Source organism: Mus caroli, chromosome 4, assembly GCF_900094665.2.
Source record: "Mus caroli chromosome 4, CAROLI_EIJ_v1.1, whole genome shotgun sequence".
Lineage (NCBI taxonomy): Eukaryota > Metazoa > Chordata > Mammalia > Rodentia > Muridae > Mus > Mus caroli.
In genome coordinates this window covers 29,220,151-29,239,160 of record NC_034573.1, presented here as the reverse complement: position 1 = coordinate 29,239,160, position 19,010 = coordinate 29,220,151, and the positions used below count along the sequence as shown (strand labels likewise).

Genomic DNA, 19,010 nt, shown 5'->3' with positions numbered 1-19,010 from the left:
CAGACACTCAGTTATAAAGGAAGGGGGAGGGAACCCGATTTCCCGCTAAGTAATCTCGGGGTCCAGTAGCAGGACAACCACGTGTGTGCTTCCAAGCAACAAAGCGGCAGGGTCCAGCAGTAGGCGTGGCAGGATGAATGAGCAGGAAGCTCCACCCTTGAGCAAGCAGGTTCAAGCAGGTGGGGGAAGGGAGACCACACTTAACCACTGAGCCATCTCTCCAGCCCCCTGACTTCTCTTCCATCATGTTCCTGAACCGTGGGGAGGGGGGTTTGATGGAGATCTACAGTTTAGGACTGAGTGTTCCAAGGGTGAGCACGGTGTACAGTGCACTGCTGTGGTCTCTGTACTCGCTCCCATTTACTGTAGGCAGAAGATTTTCTGATGAGGGCTGGAGAAGACACAGATATGAGTGGGACACAAGATCACTAGGAGTCATTTTATTGCTGGGTTCCTTTAGCACCGTGGTTCTCAACCTGTGGGCCATGCATGATCCCTTTGAGAGAGATGTATCAGATGCCATGTGTATCCCAGATATTTACATCACAATACGTAACAGTAGCAACATTACAGTTATGAAGTAGCTATGAAATACTTTTATGATTAGGGGTCACCACAACATGGAGAACTGTTTTAAAGTGTCACAGCATTAGGAAGGTTGAGAACCACTGCTCTAGCAGACAGTAAGGCTTCTTTCTCCTAGGTTCCTGGTTTATCTAGTATCAGGTTCCTGCCCACCTGAGCAGTGTTAGGCTTGGTTTCCATCTCATGGAGGGGGCCTTAAATCCAATCAGATGTTGTTTGGTTGCCCCCACAAGCCTTGTTCCTCTGTTGTGCTAGTACATCTTGCGGGCAGGTCACCATTGCAGATCGCAAGATTTTTAGCAGAGTTTATGTAAACTTTTTTACTTAGGTAGTAGGCAGAGTACTTTCCAGTACCACAAATACTAGCCAGTAGGGGTGAAGGTTCTATGTGGGCACCAGGTGGAGCTTCCCATGTTCAATGAACTGTGTAGATGTTATCCGAAAGCACATATTCATTCTCTCATTCTCTCTCTCATTCTCTCTCTCTCATTCTCTCTCTCTCATCCTCTCTCTCTCAAAGGGCTTCTTTGCTCTAAGATTATTCTTTTATACTTACACAGTTTTAGTTTATTTTTTTTATTTTAGACCTTAATCTATTTCAACATTCTAAAGACTTCTAATTTTATTTTCTTCATGTAGTGAGACCATTTTCCTAATATAATTTACTAGGTAAATGATATAACTTTAATAATTAGGATGTATTTATACTATATTAACAATTTTTACTTGAAACAGGTTTGTTTCTGGGCTTTCATTTTTATTTACTTAGTTTTCCCATTATTGAAAATAATTTCTTTCCCCAAATGTTAATATATCCTTATTAACATTTCCCCTCCCTCTACTCCTCCCAGTTTCTCCCTACCTCCCCTCCTATCTGGATCCACTTCTGTCTTTCATTAGAAAACTAATAGGCTTCTAAGGGATAATAATAAAATATAATAAAATAAAACAAAAACTAACCGATCAGAGTTGGACAAGACAAGCAAACAGAAGGAAAAGAGCACAAGAGAAGGCACAAGAGTCAGAGGCCCGCTCATCTGAACACACAGGAATCCCGTAAAAAGATAAACTAGAAGCCATTATATATGCAGATGGCTCTGTGGATGTTATCTTAGGCTCTGTGAGTTCATGTGCACGCTGATCTGTTGATTTAGAAGGTTTTACACTGTCTCTGTCTTTTGTTCCATCAAATAACTTCCTGGGAGTAGGGGTTATTTGATGGAAGACGCAAATGGGCTGCGTGCTCCAAGGTTTCTTACTCTCTGTGTAGTGTCTGGCGGTGGTAGGTCTCTGTATGGGTTCCCATCTGCTGCAGGAGGAAGCATCTCTGGTGATGACCGAGTAAGGCAGTGATCTATGAGTACAGCGGAATGTCATTATGAGTCATTCTATTGCTACCTTTTGTTTTTTTAAAGAACAGTAGTAGTTGGTTTTGTACTAGTTCCCCGGGCTATCTGGATTCTGGTTTGTGGTCACACAAGCAACGCTAGGTATGGTTTCCATCTCATGGTGGGGCTTTAAATCCAATCATATATTGTCAAGTTACTTCACAAGCTTTGTACCACCATTGGCCTAACATTTTTTTTTTTTTCAGTCAGAACTGCATTGTAGATCAAAGGGTTTGTGGCTGGGTTGGTGTTTACAGGCTTCTTCTGTTAGCCCACAGAGTACCTTCCCATACCAGACACATGAGGGTGAAGGTTCTCTGGAGGATCCAGTTCTCCATGTTCACTGAGTTGTGTAGGTGTTGTCTTCAGCAATGAGGCCTCACTGTCAGCTTGTGGAGAACAACCTGTAGTCTTGGCAACAGCATTGGCAACAGCCTGGGTTGTATGGGTGATTTATATATCTCCACTCAAACGGCCCTGAATTTTAGCTGTCTCTCCCATATTCTTTTGTTCATCTCTCATTCTCACCTCTCCCCATCCCATTTGATCCTCCTGCCCCAGCTCCCCCATCCATCCATAACTATTCCATTTCCCTTTTCTATTAGATATTTTCTTTATTTACATTTCAGATGTTATCCCCTTTCCTGGTTCCATTTCCCTTTTCTAATGAGCTCTGTCTATACCCCAGTGGTGTAAACCAGACCTCAGTAGCTCTACAGAGCATAGCTTGGTTACCACTGACTTAAAAGCTACTATTAACTTATAAGAGAACCATACCATATTTGTCTTTCTAGGTGTGGGATACCTCACTTGAGATGAAATTTTTTTTTCTAGTTCCATCTATTTACCCACAAGTTTCAGGATGTTATTTTTCAATGGCTGAGTAATATTCCAATGTGTAAATGCATGACATTTTCTTTGTCTATTCTTCTGTTGGGGAACATCTAAGTTATTTCCAATTTCTGGCTTTTATCAACAGAGCGGCAGTGAACATAGCTAAGCAGGTGTCTCTGTGGTAGGATGAAGTGTTCTCTGGGCACAGATATTAGTTGGTTACTTCCACTAACTTTGTGCCACCATAAATGGTGCTGTAGCTGGTCCTTGAGATAGACCTATTTCCATCTTTCTGAGGAACTGCCTCACTTACTTCCATCATGGCTGTACAGGTTTGTACCCTCATCAGCTCCCTTTACTCCACATCCTCATTTGCATGAGTTGTCATTTGTGTTGTTGATTTTGGCTGATCTGACAAGTGTAAGAAGAGATCTCAAAGTAGTTTTGATTTGCATTTTCCCTGCTGCTGGGTAAGGATGTTCAACATTTCTTTAAGTGTTTCTCAACCTATGAGTTTTCTCTTGAGAATTCTCTGTTTAGATCTGTACCCCATTTTTAAGTGGATGTTTTGTTTTACTGAGATGTAGTGTTTTTCATTCTTTATACACTTTGGACATTATCCCTGTATTGGGTACTAGTTCATAAAAATATATTCCTATCCTGCAGGCGGCTGCTTGGTCTGAATGATTGCATCCATTCTGTGAAGTACTTCTCAGTTTCATGAGGCCCATTTATTAATTACTGATCTTAGTTCCTGTGCTAACAATGTTCTATTCAGAAAGTCTTCTGTGCCAATGAGTTCAAAGCTACTCCTCACTTTCTCTTCTGTCAGGTTCAGTGTATCTGGTTTTATGTTGATGTCTTTGATCCATTTGGGGATGAGTCTTATACTGGGTGAAAAGTAAGGATCGATTTGCATTGTTCTACATGCAGCCATCCAGTTAGACCGGTGCCAGTTATTGAATATTATTTCTTTATCCAAGGTGTGGATAAAAATATCTTGTGTCCCCAGGTGTGTGGAGTCATGTCTTGGTCTTCAATTTGATCCCATTAATCAACATGTTTGTTTTTGTGCCAATACCAGGCTTTTTTATTACTGTATCTCTGTAGCACAGCTTGAAATCAGGAAGACTAGTCCCTCCCATAGTACTTTTTGTTCAGGATTGTTTTTCCTGTCCTGAAGTTGAAAATTGCCCTTTCACGATCTGAGAAGAATTGTTTTGGAATTTTGATGGGATTGCATTGAATCTATAGATTGGCCATCTTTACTGTGTTAATCCCGCTGACCCATGAGCATGGGAGATCTTCCCATCTTCTGATATCTTCTTTAACTTCTTTCTTCAATACCTTGAAGTTTTTGTCATACAAGTCTTTCACTTGCTTGGACAGGTACCAAGTTTATAGTATGAGGCTATCATGAAAGGTGTTATTTCCCCAATTTTGTTCTCAGTATATTTGGCATTTGTATATAGGAGGACTACTGATTTTTGTAAGTTAATTTGTACCCATCTACTTTGCAAAAGTGTTTATCACCTGCACTTATGTATACTATTATATCATGTGCAAAAAAAGATATTTTGACTTCATCATTTCCAATCTATATCCCCTTGATCTACTTCAGTTGTCTTATTGCTCTAGCCAAGACTTTAAATACTATATTGGTTTCTGGACTTTCTAATATGACTCTCTGGTCTGCTTTTCTTTGTCTATGCTGATACTGAATTGGTGTAATTGTGACAACTTTGTGGTATAGTTATCCCTTGATCCCTTGTTATCTATGGGGAATTAGCTTTTTTAACAGTAGAATCTGAAGTCCCTTGGATACCTTTTAAATATATACCTCTCTCTCTCGTGTGTGTGTGTGTGTATCCCTTTTCTAATGAGCTCTGTCTATACCCCAGTGGTGTAAGCCAGACCTCAGTAGCTCTACAGAGCATAGCTTGGTTACCACTGACTTAAAAGCTACTATTAACTTATAAGAGAACCATACCATATTTGTCTTTCTAGGTGTGGGATACCTCACTTGAGGTGAAATTTTTTTTTCTAGTTCCATCTATTTACCCACAAGTTTCAGGATGTTATTTTTTAACTTTTAGCTTTTTTAACAGTAGAATCTGAAGTCCCTTGGATACCTTTTAAATATATACCTCTCTCTCTCTCGTGTGTGTGTGTGTGTGTATCACACACACACACACATATAATTTCCCTAGATTATTTAAAATACCTATTGCAATGTGACTGCTATGTAAATTGTGCTATCCTGTATTGCTCAGAAAGTAATGATAAGGCCAAAAAAATCTGTATCTACTCAGCTCTCATGCAGGTTTCCTTTGAAATGTGTGAGCAAAACCCCCTTTACTTCAGATAGAGTGTCAGCAACAGATCCAAAAAAAGTGATTCTACTTATATCTAGCATGGGGAAGCACTGAGCTCATTGGGATTGCTTGCAGGTGTGTGGGTGAGAATGTGTTAGCTCAAAGGCAGTGGAGTCACTGAATAGTCCACCCCCTCCACGAGTGACAACTCATAAAGGCACCATCCCTTGAGCTCTCTGCACAGCTTAGCTGCAGTGGAGAGTGTTCTCCCTGTCAGTGACTGCTCTTATAGCCTGCAGTGGGATAGCGGGGATCCGTATCATATTTAACGTGTCTGTCCTCACCTGGCATGCTGCCAGCTATTAAGAAGGAAAGCCAACACCCCATCTCCTCATGCTTTCTCTCACTTGACCTACCAAGAGGCCAACGTGGAGGATAATCTCTACATATCACTTTCCCACTGTAGATCCTCCCTTACACTGCACGTGCTAGACATCTCGTCTAACTAGACAACTAAGTCTTACGCTGCACGTGCTAGACAGCTCGTCTAACTAGACAACTAAGTCTTACGCTGCACGTGCTAGACAGCTCGTTTAACTAGACAACTAAGTCTTACGCTGCATGTCTTAACATTCACATTAAAAAACATGTACTTCCGGGATTATGATATATTCATTTTCTGGGCCATCGGCTATTTTGGGTGCATCTTCATACTGGCATGGGGTGGAGCTGTTCATCAAGGAAGCATACTGATCCATCCATACCATGCAGAGAAAGATGGCCACCTCAGGATTTTCCATAAGGATGCTCTACTCTGAGAGAGCTCTGCTTGGTTGCAGGTTATGTTGTAGAGAGCATTCAAGGAGCAGCAAGGAGGCGCACTATCTCATACAGTTTGGAGAAGTGTAATCCTATTGGGGTTGTCTCTGGGTTTCTTCCCTTCATTATGTGTCCCTCTCCCTGTCAGTCTGGATTCAGGCATCAGTTGTGTTTCTTGTGACATTTCTTGGGGAGATGTCTGTTTATCCTACCTAGGGCTCTACCAAAGGACTGAGTGAATGATTAAATCCACATCTATCTCCAAAACCAGTTGCATTGCCCAAAAGCTCACTTCTGCATGGGTGCTGACCCCAGAAGGCTGCTTGGTCTCCTCCCCCAGCAATTATTTACTGAGCTGGGGGGTTGGGTCCTGTAAGTCTTCTAATTGTATGGGCTTCCCAAGCCCTGGAAGTGTTATTAGCTACCTGAGTCTTAATGAGTTTCTCTCCAAAAGGAAACATCTCAGTTTGGAGGAAATGGCCGCACATCAGTACATAAGTGGTTTCCCCCAAGTACATTTCTACAGAAATGTATGTTTTGTCATCTGCCGTAAATTTTCAAATGACTCAATATAAGTTTACTCATTTGTCAAAGAGCCCCAAAAGGTTTTTGATTTTTAAATTGGAATTGCATGAATCTAAAGACACATTTTAGGGGAAGTTATTTATTGAATCAAGTATTTCCCCTATAGTTACTCTGTTAGTCATCCCCTACTCAAACTTTGTGACTTTTAGAGACAGTTTATTCTTTTTTTTTTTTGGTTTTTCGAGACAGGGTTTCTCTGTGTAGCCCTGGCTGTCCTGGCACTCACTTTGTAGACCAGGCTGGCCTCGAACTCAGAAATCCGCCTGCCTCTGCCTCCCGAGTGCTGGGATTAAAGGCGTGCGCCACCACGCCCAGCTAGTTTATTCTTTTCTCTAAAACTTTAGTCGAGACAGGTTCTCACCAGAGAGTGCTAACTATAGTAGATATAGGTTTTAAAACTATCAATTTTCTTCAGATGTGCTAGAAGGCTAAAAAGAAAAAGTTACACAAAGACCAATACATCTTGCTTACTTTAAATTAAAAATTAATTTCAAAAAATTTTGAAATAGCAAAGAACATAACATTGAAGTTAACCAGTTAAAGTCATTTTAATAGCTAACTTTTTAAGGCTTCATTTTTAACTGTGAGTGTGTGTGTATGCATTCATGCACACATGTGTGCAGGTACCCATAAAACCCAGAATCACCAGGTTTCCAGAGTTGAAATTATGTGTGGTTGTGAGACACCTGACAGGGGAGCTGGGAACCAAACTTGAGTCTTTTGTAAGGGTAGCACATGCTTGGCCACTGCGATGCCTCTTAGTCCTATAACTAGCTTTGTTATTGGAAAATCCCTGTGAAAGGGACGTACAATGTTTTACCATACTACAGTACAGCAGGTAAACAGCTGTTCCTCAGCCCAACAGTAAGGTAACAACCACTCACAAGTCTCACAGCTGCCTGCGTGTGCCTCTCCCGTCTCTGACTTTATTATTCTCTCAGCATTTATTTGTTGGTTAATATTTGCTCCTTGACTTCTCCTCCTGTCCATGCATGTATTAATAAATGGCATATTTCTCTGAAATAATGAACTTTGTCCAACTTTCTCCCTGTTGGATTTATGGTTTGAGTATGACATGACCTCTCTCAGCTCATGTATTCCAATGCTACAGTGGCACTGTTTTGGAAGGTTCTAGAAGCTTGAGAGGTGGCGGCTCACTGGAGGAAGTGGGTTACTAAGACTGGACTGTGAGGGGGCTTACACTTCCTCTTAATTTAGAAGAATTTTAATTATGTGTGTGCATGTCTCTGTGTGGGTACATGCACATGAGTACAGTTGCTCACTGAAGCTAGGAAAAGGTGTCAGATGCTCTAAAACAGGAGATGCAGGAGATTTTGAGCTACCCAGTATGGCTGCTGGGAACTGAACCTGGGCCCTCAGCAAGAGCAACACGAGTCCATAACCACTGAGCCATCTCTCTCTCCAGCCCTGACTCACGGAAAAGGTAGGCTAATCTAGGGGCTCTCAATTCTGCTTAGTCACTCCATTTACAAACAATTCCTATGCTGATAACTCAGTGATAACTTTCTATTTGACTTGGTAAATTGGAACATGTTGTCACTTTTTTTCCCTAAAAAAAAAAAACCTTTACTATACTTGGTACTGTTTAATATCATGTAAAATTAAGATGAACATTATCAAATTCTGTTAAGAACCTTAAAGGAGTTCTGGTTGAAACTGCCCTGTGTAAATAAATGAGAGAATAGTTTTATGATCTTAATTCTCTATACCTCAAACTTGAATGTAGTTTTATAACTTCCTAGAAATGATTTGTAAACCATTTTGTTAAATTCATTTGCAGGGATTTTATGATTTGTTGTTATTTTTAGATACTGTGGATATTTTAGAATTTTTTCTTTCATATGCAAATTAGCTTAATTTTATGTATTGACTTCATATTCAGAATCCACGTTAAACTCCCTTGTTAAATTTGAATCTGTCTGTGGACAATTATATCTTCAAAAAGTGCTAGCTTCTTTTTCTACTATTTAAGCTTTTTACAAAATAAATTACTGCTTAATTTACAGCGGATGTTAGTAGATAACGGAACATCATGATGAAGAAAGAAATCAATTAGATGACCATAAATAAATCCAGGGAGAAGTAATTTTAAAATAGCTGTGTACAAAATGAGGGATTGGAACCGTTTTTTTTAAAAAGAAGATTCAATTCCAGGGGGAAATCTAATTGCTGTTGCAAAAAAGAATATGCATGAAATAGAAATTGGTGTCGGTAACATCAATAAAGAATACATTCCCCAAATGGATTTAACTGGATGTAAAATTTTGGCAACAATATAATGTACTAGATACTTAGTCTGAGGCTAGCACCTAATGAGAATAAACAAACAAACAAAAACTTGTAGAAGAAATTGGATGGTACCTGGATAAATAGGTTTCACATATGTTGTAAAGTCTCACATAGGGAATTTTCTACAAGCATTCCACTTTTGTGTCAGGGTGGCAGGGAATACACAAGAAAGTACTCATGAAAGATGGCTAGCTCTTTGGTGCTTGGGACATTACTATGTATTTATGGATTTCTATAACTACAAAGTATTGGTTATGGAAGGCGTGGCCCTTGGCCTCTATAGAAAGTACCCACTAGGCTCCTAGTTTGTTTCTGTTGCTGTAAAGCTTTCACATCAGCGTAGAGGAAGGAGAGCAGGCTTACTTTACCTCACAGTGCCATGGTTACAGTCTGTCATTACAGAACTTAAGCCACTAGTCACATTCATACGCAGAGTAAAGGCCTGAGAAGGAAGTGTGATGATGCAAATGACAACTCCCACCTCAAAGGGTAAGATAGTTGATGTGAGTGACCACATTATCACAAGTTCCCTGTCCCAACATGGAAGCAGTTTCATGAAGCTGTTCTAGGAACAAAACAAAGGAAGTCAAGTCCAGAGCCAAATGATCGTGGGCAATCTTTAGCCCTCTTAGTACCAATATCCTGCCCCCTCTTATTTGTAGCTAACATCTTTGTGACTATTAACTAGGTGAAGCCTGTGGAATTCACAGACACCTAGCAGCTGTCCATAACCCAAAAGGCTGAGGGTCATCAGACAGCTCTGAGGTCTCTAGCAGAGACCTCCAGTTTGCTAGACTTGTAACATCCCAAACTCTTCCCGGTCACTCAAGCACGATCTTTAATCAGGAGAAGGCTCAGCTGGAGGTGCCGCTTCTATCCAGACACACTCTGTAAGTTCCTCCTGCTGATATAGCATCACATTGTGTGTGTGTTTGCACGTGTGCATGTACATGTGTGTGCACACATAAACTGCATCTTAGTGGCCATGTCCCTAGGACCTCAGTCCTAGGATCTGGTAGAGAGGCTGAATAATAGGTAGAAGAGCTGGTAGAGCCATTAGGAGAAGAAACTATGGGACCATGCATAACATTACAATCTATTAGTCATTATAATTCCAGTCCCCCCAATCTATATTTGACAAAATATTAAGAATAATGTGCTCAACATTTAAATAATAATACTGCCTGGCCTAGTGGAATGACGATAACAGATGAAGAAAACAGACATTTTAAATAAGTAATTTAAAACTATGACTATATGTTTACCGCTGCACTTACAGTTACTTGTATCCCATGATGTCTTTTAATTTTAGTCCCCCCCCCCTCGCCCCGCTTGACTTGTAACCTCCCATGGAATGACTAGCTCTAATTCTTAGGAAAAATTGGTCTTTCAGTCTAAATTACCTCTTACCTGTAGATACTAAGTCAATGGTCTTAGTATTTTGTTATGACACTGCATTTAACTGGGAAAGGGAACTGTGCAGGCAGATTATTAGAAGAAATTCAGTAACAGTATAGTACTTCTTTTAACAAGATTGTCTTTTTTCATGCAACAAATATAACAGTGATGGAGGTCAGATCTGTTAGAAGTCAGAGTCATATAGGTCTTATAAGCATAACCAGATCCTACTTTGTATTTTAATGGTTAAATGTGAAAATGAGGACTGGAGCCATGGCTAAGCAGTTAAGAGCACAGAGAACTGAAGTTCTGAGCACAGGGAAGGCAGCTCACAACCACCCGTGGCTCCAGCTCCAGGGGAGTCAACGCCCTCGTCTGGCCACTGGAGGGACACACGTGCATAGATACACACATAACTAAAAATAAAATAAACTTTTTAAGAACCATCAAAAATGTGAATAAAGTAGTTCTCTTTTAAAATAAGAAATATAAGTAGGAGTCACATTAGTATTATTTATTTTATTAGCAAAATACAGATATTTAAAATTGAAAATTCTGGCTGACTGTACTATAAGATACTTTAAATATCAGCATGTAAAGTATGAAACTGTGAAAGTTGTCATTAGAAATTGATATTTTTATATAATTTGGATGAGAAGAATTATCCCAAATCTTTGGACATTTTTGGCTGGAATAAGGAGCCAATGTGTTTGCTAACCATCCAAGGACACCACAGGGCCTGCACTGTTTCCTTGTTAACTATCTCAACATTTGTCGCACTAACAGAAACTTACAACCTAATTGGTTAGACCCAGTTAATATATTATTCTTTCTCTTCACAGGAAAGAGTTTATTCATTTCATATGTAGGCATTTGAATTTAAAACATAGGCATCCCCCACATGGTGCTTCTTTTGAAAGATTTAAAATAAAATGTTATTAATTTAAGAACTAGATTTATTTCATCTACAAAGACTGGGAAAGCATTTGACTCTTTTAAACATGAAAACTAGATTTCGGTGAGGTAGGCTTTCGAGTAAGCAGTCCTAACAAAACCATGACGAGTTTGGCCAGAGAGAAGCTCAGCTGTTCGGAGCACAGGCAGGCTGCTCTGCTAGAGGACCTGGGTGGGGTCACAGCACTTTCACCATGGCTCGCAACTGTCTGCAACTCCAGACGCCCTCTTCTGGCCTACATAGGCACTTCCATATGTGTGACATACATTCACACAGACACATAAAGCTGATATTTCTGGAAGTGAAATAATGATTTTTTTTATGACTTTTAAAAATGAAATATAAATTTATATAATATATATTTTTATTTAGAACCTGTTTGGGAAGGAAATCCTTATGAAAATATCAAAAAATATGATATTAACATCTTTAATGAAACCTTTATCTTATTCCAGTGAATGCTGTTTATATAAACAAATAGTATTTTAAGGTTTTATGAAGGAAGTAGACCTAAGGACAACAGCTGTAATATGTATTACAGCATTTCAGCATACCCACATGTATCAGTAATAAAGCCCCATAACCAAACTCAAGTTACAAAGAAGGAGCTAACTTGGCTTCTGCTTCCGGGGGGCTAGAGTAGGAGAGACATGGCGGCGAGCTGTAGGAGGAGGAGTCTGGCTGATGGTGTATTGGCACGGAGGAAGCAGAGAATGTGAACTGGACAGGGTGGAGCTATAACCCCCCAAAGCCTGCCCCTAGTGGTGAGCTTCTTCCAGTGAGGCTGCAACTCTTAGAGGTTCCACAACCCCAAACAGCACTGACAATGGGAGACGAGTGTGCAGATGCATGACCTCTGGGGGACTTTTCTAAGTTTGTAAGGCAGCATGTTTAACAAGCTTGTTATTATATTACCAAAATATGCTTATTAATCCCTATATGTGCGTTTTAATAGGGAATACCAAAAGTAAAAGTAGTTTTAGCACATAATAAAATAGCAAGTGAGAACAGTTTGTTATACATCGTTGTGGACACAATGCATGAAAACATTACCTGGCACATATGACACAAGTGCAGGATATCAGGTGCACCTAGCAAAAAAAGAACATTCATATTCTTTTTATGCCCTGTCTATACTCCTTTAGGATGTAAGAGAGCTTTAGCAGCGTTGGGGATCAAAGGTAAAGTGTTTCCTGTAGACTTACCTTTGTTAAATAGCATAGTGGATATGTATTTCTGATGAAAAACTTGGGTTTTTTTTTTAGGGGGGGGGGGACACGAATGGTGGTGCATACCTTTAATCCTAGCACTTGGAAGGCGGAGGAAGGTAGATCTCTGTGAGGCCAGCCTGGTCTACACAGCAGGACCTTGTCACAAACAAACATGTGAACAAATGAGATGAGGAAGAAAGAAAGTCTCTCTCTCTGTGTCTCTGTCTCTTTCTATATGTCTCTGTCTCAGTCTGCCTCTGTCTCTGTCTCTGTCTCTCCCTCCCTTCTTCCCTCCCTCTACCCAGTCCCTTCCTCAGAACGTCACAGAGGTAGAAGCTGACCGAGCTCCCTCGACTGTGCTATTAGCTTTACAGAAAGAAGGCAGAGAAGCACAGAGCACATTTAACACTTCAGGTTAAGAGAAAGTATAGACGCTATGATTCTTCATATGCTGCCTTGGATCCAGGGTGTGCTGCTTTGGATAGTTCCATCATTGTATTTTGGGGGTGCTCTCTCAGAGGCAAGAGTGCTTAGAATGCCTGGGTTGTCAGCCCTTTATAATGGTGCCCCCCTCAAGAAGAGCTGTGCCCTGTTTTATCTTACTTAGGAATGGGGTACAGATGACTCTAGAGAGTACTAATTCTCTGACCATAGAAACAGAAATAAAAAGGCCCAAGGTAACAACATGTGAGCTGTGCTCAGTATTTCACACAGGCCAAGTGACAGAAGGGGAGACTCATTTACAGTGTTGCACGGTGGCCCTCAGCATAAGTCTGCAGAGCGGCAAGGGTGTAGGAGCAGAAACACAGCTCCAAACAGTCGTCTTTAGTTACCTAGAGAGTTCCTCAACTCAGGCCAAATCGGGATCTGTGGCTTTGACACTGTTTTAGGTTGTGTTCTATGGCTGTGATAAAACACTGACTAAAGCCATCGTGGGGAGGAAAGGGTTTATTTGGCGTATTCCCATCATCAGAGAAGCTGAGGGAGGGCAGAAGTAGAGTCAATGGAGGAAAGATGCTTACTGTTAGCCATGGCTTGCTTATCTTGCTTTTAATACAATCTATGACCAGGAGTGACACCGCCCCCATCAACCATTACAATAAAATGTCCTGTTGACTTTCCTATAGGCCAATCTGATGGTGGCATTTCCTCAGTGAGGTTCCCTCTTCCTAGATGACTCTAGCTTATGTCAAATTGACAAAAGCCAGGACAGGGGCTTAACAAGGATTTTTGGACTAATTGGTGTAATAAAGACACTTTAATACAGGCTTGAGCATGGAGGTTAATGCTTAAGGAGGAAATAGGTATTCAAGTGTAAGTACGGACTTCTCATGGGAGAGTGGCTTTTACAAGTGAGGGTTCTTACTGTAGCAGGGAATGTCTCTCTGCATGTTACCTTAAAATAGGCCATGGCAATCTTTTCCTTTGGCACAGATTTGTTCTGTGAGGAAATGAAGAAGGAAAAGACAAGGTCAGAGACAGGGATGAGGAAGGGGGTTGTCCTCAGTATTTGTCTCTAGTTCTGGTTTTACCTCTAGAACTTTTAAATTAAAAGAAAAATCAATGTCTCTTCTGAACTCACATGCAGCTTTTGAAGCTCTTATTAATTTTTATAAATTAACAATGCCATCGTTTCTTTAGATAATTCTATATTCCCATTCAAATAAGCCACCTAGTTGTAATTTTTTTTTAATTATTTTATTGTCATGGACTTTTAGTTAAGAAAACAAAGCACTTTAGAGAATAGATATTCCCCATACAGGGAAACATAAAGTCGACTTATCTATAGTTAAATGTTCTAAATTTGTTTACACTTGAAAGCTGAGTTATATATTGATCAAACATAAAACCATTGGAGGACCAAGTATCTGTCTGCCTTCCCATCAAAAAAACCCTTTCCTCCCTTCCTTAGATCAGATATGAAAGAGAACAGCTGCTAGCAAACTTAAGCAACCAAAATGCCTTCAGAGGCCCGAAAGGACAAAAACCACCTCAGAAACCAAGACTCCTTCACAGCAGGCAGACAGAATGGATTTCTTAAACCAACCACTGAAAGCAAATCAGAAATGGCAGAAGTATTTATCTACCAAATAGGATCCTTAAACATCCAGCTCAGAATAAACAAACCAAGAGAGAGATCAGAAAGAGCTCCCGAGGATCTGCCTGAGGAGACAGTGCCAGAGGGTTTGGCCACAGAGGTCCAGACATTGCAATTAGCTGAGTGACTCCTCCTGTGAAAAGTAGATTGTTCTTGGGTTGCTAAATTCTGGTGCCATAGATAATGAAGTAAAATAGAACTCTTAACCTCAACGGGAATAAGAGATAGTTTGTCCTGAAACGAAATATGAGTGGACTATGGTCTAGGAGCACAGACAGATTTGGGTTACCCCAAATTCCATGTTCCAAAGTGTAAGCAGTTTCAGGAAGGTTTTATAGTTTTACAGAACACAGAAAGTCTTAAGACAAGTGCTTTCCCAATCCATCCGTAGAAGCTGAATGGGGCAAAGCAAAGTAGGAGAATCTCTCCTCTAGGCCTTACAGGCTGTCTGATGACATCCAGCCTTTTGGTGGGTGAGAGGTATTTGTTTTTATATCCCAACAACTTTACCTAATTAATTGTCACAAAGATGTTATATCACATACAGACAGGGCAATAAAGATGGTCCAAGATAATTTGGCTCTGATCTGTAGTATTCCAGCTTTTCTAGAATTATTCAGATACTACTCAGTTATTCAGACAGGAAGGCTCAGTGGCGAGCACACCTTCTTTCCATTCATGTATGCTAATACTCAGCTCACTTTCGTTACTCTTACACAGTTCAGGATCTCTTTCATAGGGAGTGGTGCCACCCAAAGGGGGTTGGGGGTGGGGAGTCTTTCTGCATCAATTAACCTAGTCAAGATAATCTTCCATAGACTTACAGGCCAGCCTGATCTAGAAAAGTCTTCATCAAAGCTCCCTTTCCAAGTGATTCTAGATTGTATACGTTCACAATTAAAACTGACCACCACAATTACCTATGTATATTCCCTTTTCATTTATGTTAATTAGTCCTATTTGCTCTTCCCTCTGTGAAAGACTTGGGGTTGAGATCAAGGGCATAACCGAAATGAGTAACAGCAAAGAACTCAGCTTCTTCGGCTTCTTCAGGAAGCAGAGTGCAGAGTCTCTATGCTTAGCCATATTATAGTGTTACAGCTTTGATTACAAGATACATAGAGCACAAGATACTAATCTGTTAATGCTGTTTCCCTACTGGATAAAGAGCATATTTTTACATTACTAATTGGACCTCTTCCCAGAAGATAAATGACGTCTGGCCAAGGAGGTTCCTGTTGGGATGTGAAGGCAAAACTCTGCAAACATCACCTGGCAAGGGCATTGGCCTGGCCTGATGTTAGTTAGTTCAGCCGATCTTCTTCACTGAGTTTTAAAATTAAGACTTAATAAAACGTCCAGGCTTTTTAAGTGGGGGTAAAAACTGGACTGGAAACAAAGAAAACCAAGGCAAGCCATGCACTCTAGTCATTACCTAGCTAAGAGCTAGAGTAGGCGCTATGGGCCTTGTCCAGTGAGCCTGCATTTACCTCTCACATAATTTTTTCTCCTTACTCCATTGACAAGCAACCTTAGCAGTACTGAGAAGAAATGGCTAGAGTGGGTGCCACTGTCGTCTTAGAGTACTTTCGCATTCCTGATGTGGTCTGTTGTAGGGTCCCCACCCCCACCCCTATGGAATTTAGCAGGCTAAAAGTCCCCATTATATCATTTGCTGAGACAATATCAACTTGTTTTTGCATCTATTGAGAGACGATTCAGCATTTGCTCTGTAGTCTGCCCGTGTTGACAATCACTACATATTAATTTACCTTCAAGATTAAAACAACTTTACTTTCAGATTGAGCTGACTTTGCCCAGTTCTGTTATATTTAATATATATTCCTACAACTAATTTAATATTATAAGATATTTTTCAGGTACAGCAGTCTCTTATTCTTATATCAAATTTAATGACTTTTATTTTTCTAGGAATTTTTTCAAATTATTCTCATGAAGATTTTATGATAGTCTTTCATAACTGGTCTAATCTCCACATGAACTATTGCCCCCCAACCCCCTTTAATTACTTTTTTTTTTTTTAAAGATTTATTTATTTATTATATGTAAGTACACTGTAGCTGTCTCCAGACACTCCAGAAGAGGGCGCCAGATCTCGTTACGGATGGTTGTGAGCCACCATGTGGTTACTGGGATCCGAACTCTGGACCTGTCGGAAGAGCAGTCGGGTGCTCTTACCCACTGAGCCATCTCACCAGCCCTACTTTTGGTTTTTGAGACAGAGTCTCACTCTGGAGCCTTGGCCTGCCTGGAACTTGCTATGTATAGCAGCTGGCCTTGAACTCACAAAGAACAGCCTAACCTGCCTCTGTCTCCCAAGTGCTGGAATTAAAGGTGTGTGCCACCAAGTCTGCCCTTTCTGATGCCGTGTGTGTGTGTGTGTGTGTGTGTGTGTGTGTGTGTGTGTGTGTTTAACGAGCCATGCTCTCGTGGAGCCTGTGTTTGCCGTGAACCCACAATCCTCTTGCTTCGACAATGCTGCTTTAAATTTCCTTGTGTGCTAACTTTAGCCTTTTCCTCTCTGTTTTGACTCTCCTTGCCAGAGTCCTGTCTTGTTTTATCATTCTTAATATTTCTTTTACTCCCGTTAAACATTTCTCCTTTGTGGGTTTTTTGGTTTTTTGGGGGGGAGTTGAGACAGGGTTTCTCTGTGTGTCCCTGGCTGTCCTGGAACTCACCCTGTAGACCAGGCTGGCCTCGAACTCAGAAATCCACCTGCTTCTGCCTCCCAGATTCTGGGATTAAAGGTGTGCACCACTACTGCCCAGATCCTTTGTGTTTTTTAAATCCACAGTTGTTCTCCAGTGACCTTCAGATACCCATGGAAGTGGGATTTCTCCCTCTATCTCCCATAGAGTCCTTACTGTCTTATTTAATTACCATTTACTTCTATTCTAACAATAGAATTATCTTTTATCTTAACTATCTTTTTATTATGTTTTTATCTACTCCACTATATCATGAGAGATTTCAGTCTTGCTAGATGATCAGTGCATCTCAGCTGTTATGGGAAGTGACTGTCCTTTCCTCCTCCTTACTACCACCTGTTCCTCTCTAACTATCTCTGATGCCACTGAGCACAACATAAGCAAATGTTCTTAGCCCAGGATTACTAATAGTTAATATCAGGTGTCCTTGGAGAAAGCCAATATATTCACATCAAGACAAAAACCAAAAAAAAAAAAAAAAAAAAAATTTGGGTGATCTCTTATGGATGTTCAAGTTCAAAACACATCCTAAAGAGGGTCAAATACATGTGATTTATGCCTAATATTTAATAACTAGTTTTGCTTCCTATTTCCACTTACACTACCCGCTGTGAAGAGTAGGAAGAGACATTTGAAAGCTTGATGATGTATGATGCCTTTTCCCTCTAAAATACCCTTGCACAATAAGCTCACGAATCACGCACAAAGCCGGACTCTGCAGGAGCACAATTACACAGGCCTGCCGACTGTGTGTTCTTCCTTGCTGGCATTCACAAGCATGTTCCATGTTCCCAAAGTGTTTCCTTAGTCTCTTGGCAGTCTCAGCTGAGTAATTTTAGTTACCTGTACATGGCGTTTACTTTGTATAACTGCTAACTACAAACTTGTGTTTCTTTAGATGAGAGATGTTGACAAGCATTATATAAAGCCAATTACAAAGTGTGACAACGGCACACAGACAGATACACACATATTGCCACCCACGACCATGAGAACATATGAGTGGAACGAATGGGAACTAAGAAGAAAAGCCATAAAACTGGTTTGTAACAGTGCTTCCTAAATTGTTTGTAAGCTGGCAGGGGGTGGGGGTGGGGGTGGGGGTGGGGGTGGGGGTGGAGGTGTTTGATGTTGTTACCCGTAGAGTTGGTAAGTTAAATTGTTTATATAAAAGAAATAAGTCCTACAGAGTTCCCTGCAGACATAGAAGTAATTAGCATGATTTATAAGTTTCCAGCGTCCTGTATAGTAAGGTTGTCTTCTAATTTTAGACCTGTATAAACATATGGAAGAGTGAACCCACTCTTGACTAACACCCTCCAGGTACTAAACAAGGACACTTGCTCTTTCCTTCACAGTTTTAAAAGCATTTTCCAGGCTGGGGAAAGTGGCTGAGTGGCCATTGCCACTTTTGCAGATTTCCTAGGTTCAGTTCCAGGCACACACTTGGGCAGCTCCAGTTGCCAGCTCCAGCTCTGACATTCTCATCTGGTCTCTGCAAGCCCTCAAACAAGTACACAGATGCATACACATAAGTGAAAAACCAGAATAAATCTTAAATATAAAAGAACACCTTTTCTCCAGCTCTGGTGGTGCAAGCATGTTCTTTCAGCTACTTGGAAATCTGAGACCTGCCTAGGTTAAAGGACACACCTGATTTGAAGGAGGTTGGTATCTGACTCCAGCTAAAAATCAAAAATACCTAAGGCTCTGCCTCCCCTCCCCAAAAGATACCAAGAGCCACAGATGTGGGTCCTGACAACACCCACGGGAGGAATCAGGT

General features: G+C 40.6%; 1 protein-coding gene across 5 annotated transcripts in view; it reads left to right on the top strand.

Moving 5' to 3' along the window:
* Cfap206 (cilia and flagella associated protein 206) overlaps positions 1-19,010 on the top strand; it is a 41,090-nt gene that overhangs the window by 20,613 nt on the left and 1,467 nt on the right. For all 5 annotated transcript variants that reach the window (XM_021160307.2, XM_021160309.2, XM_021160310.2 and 2 more), the window contains exon 12: positions 18,126-18,269. In XM_021160307.2, coding sequence (XP_021015966.1) covers positions 18,126-18,269 — 144 coding nt within the window. The remainder of the gene's footprint in view (positions 1-18,125; positions 18,270-19,010) is intronic.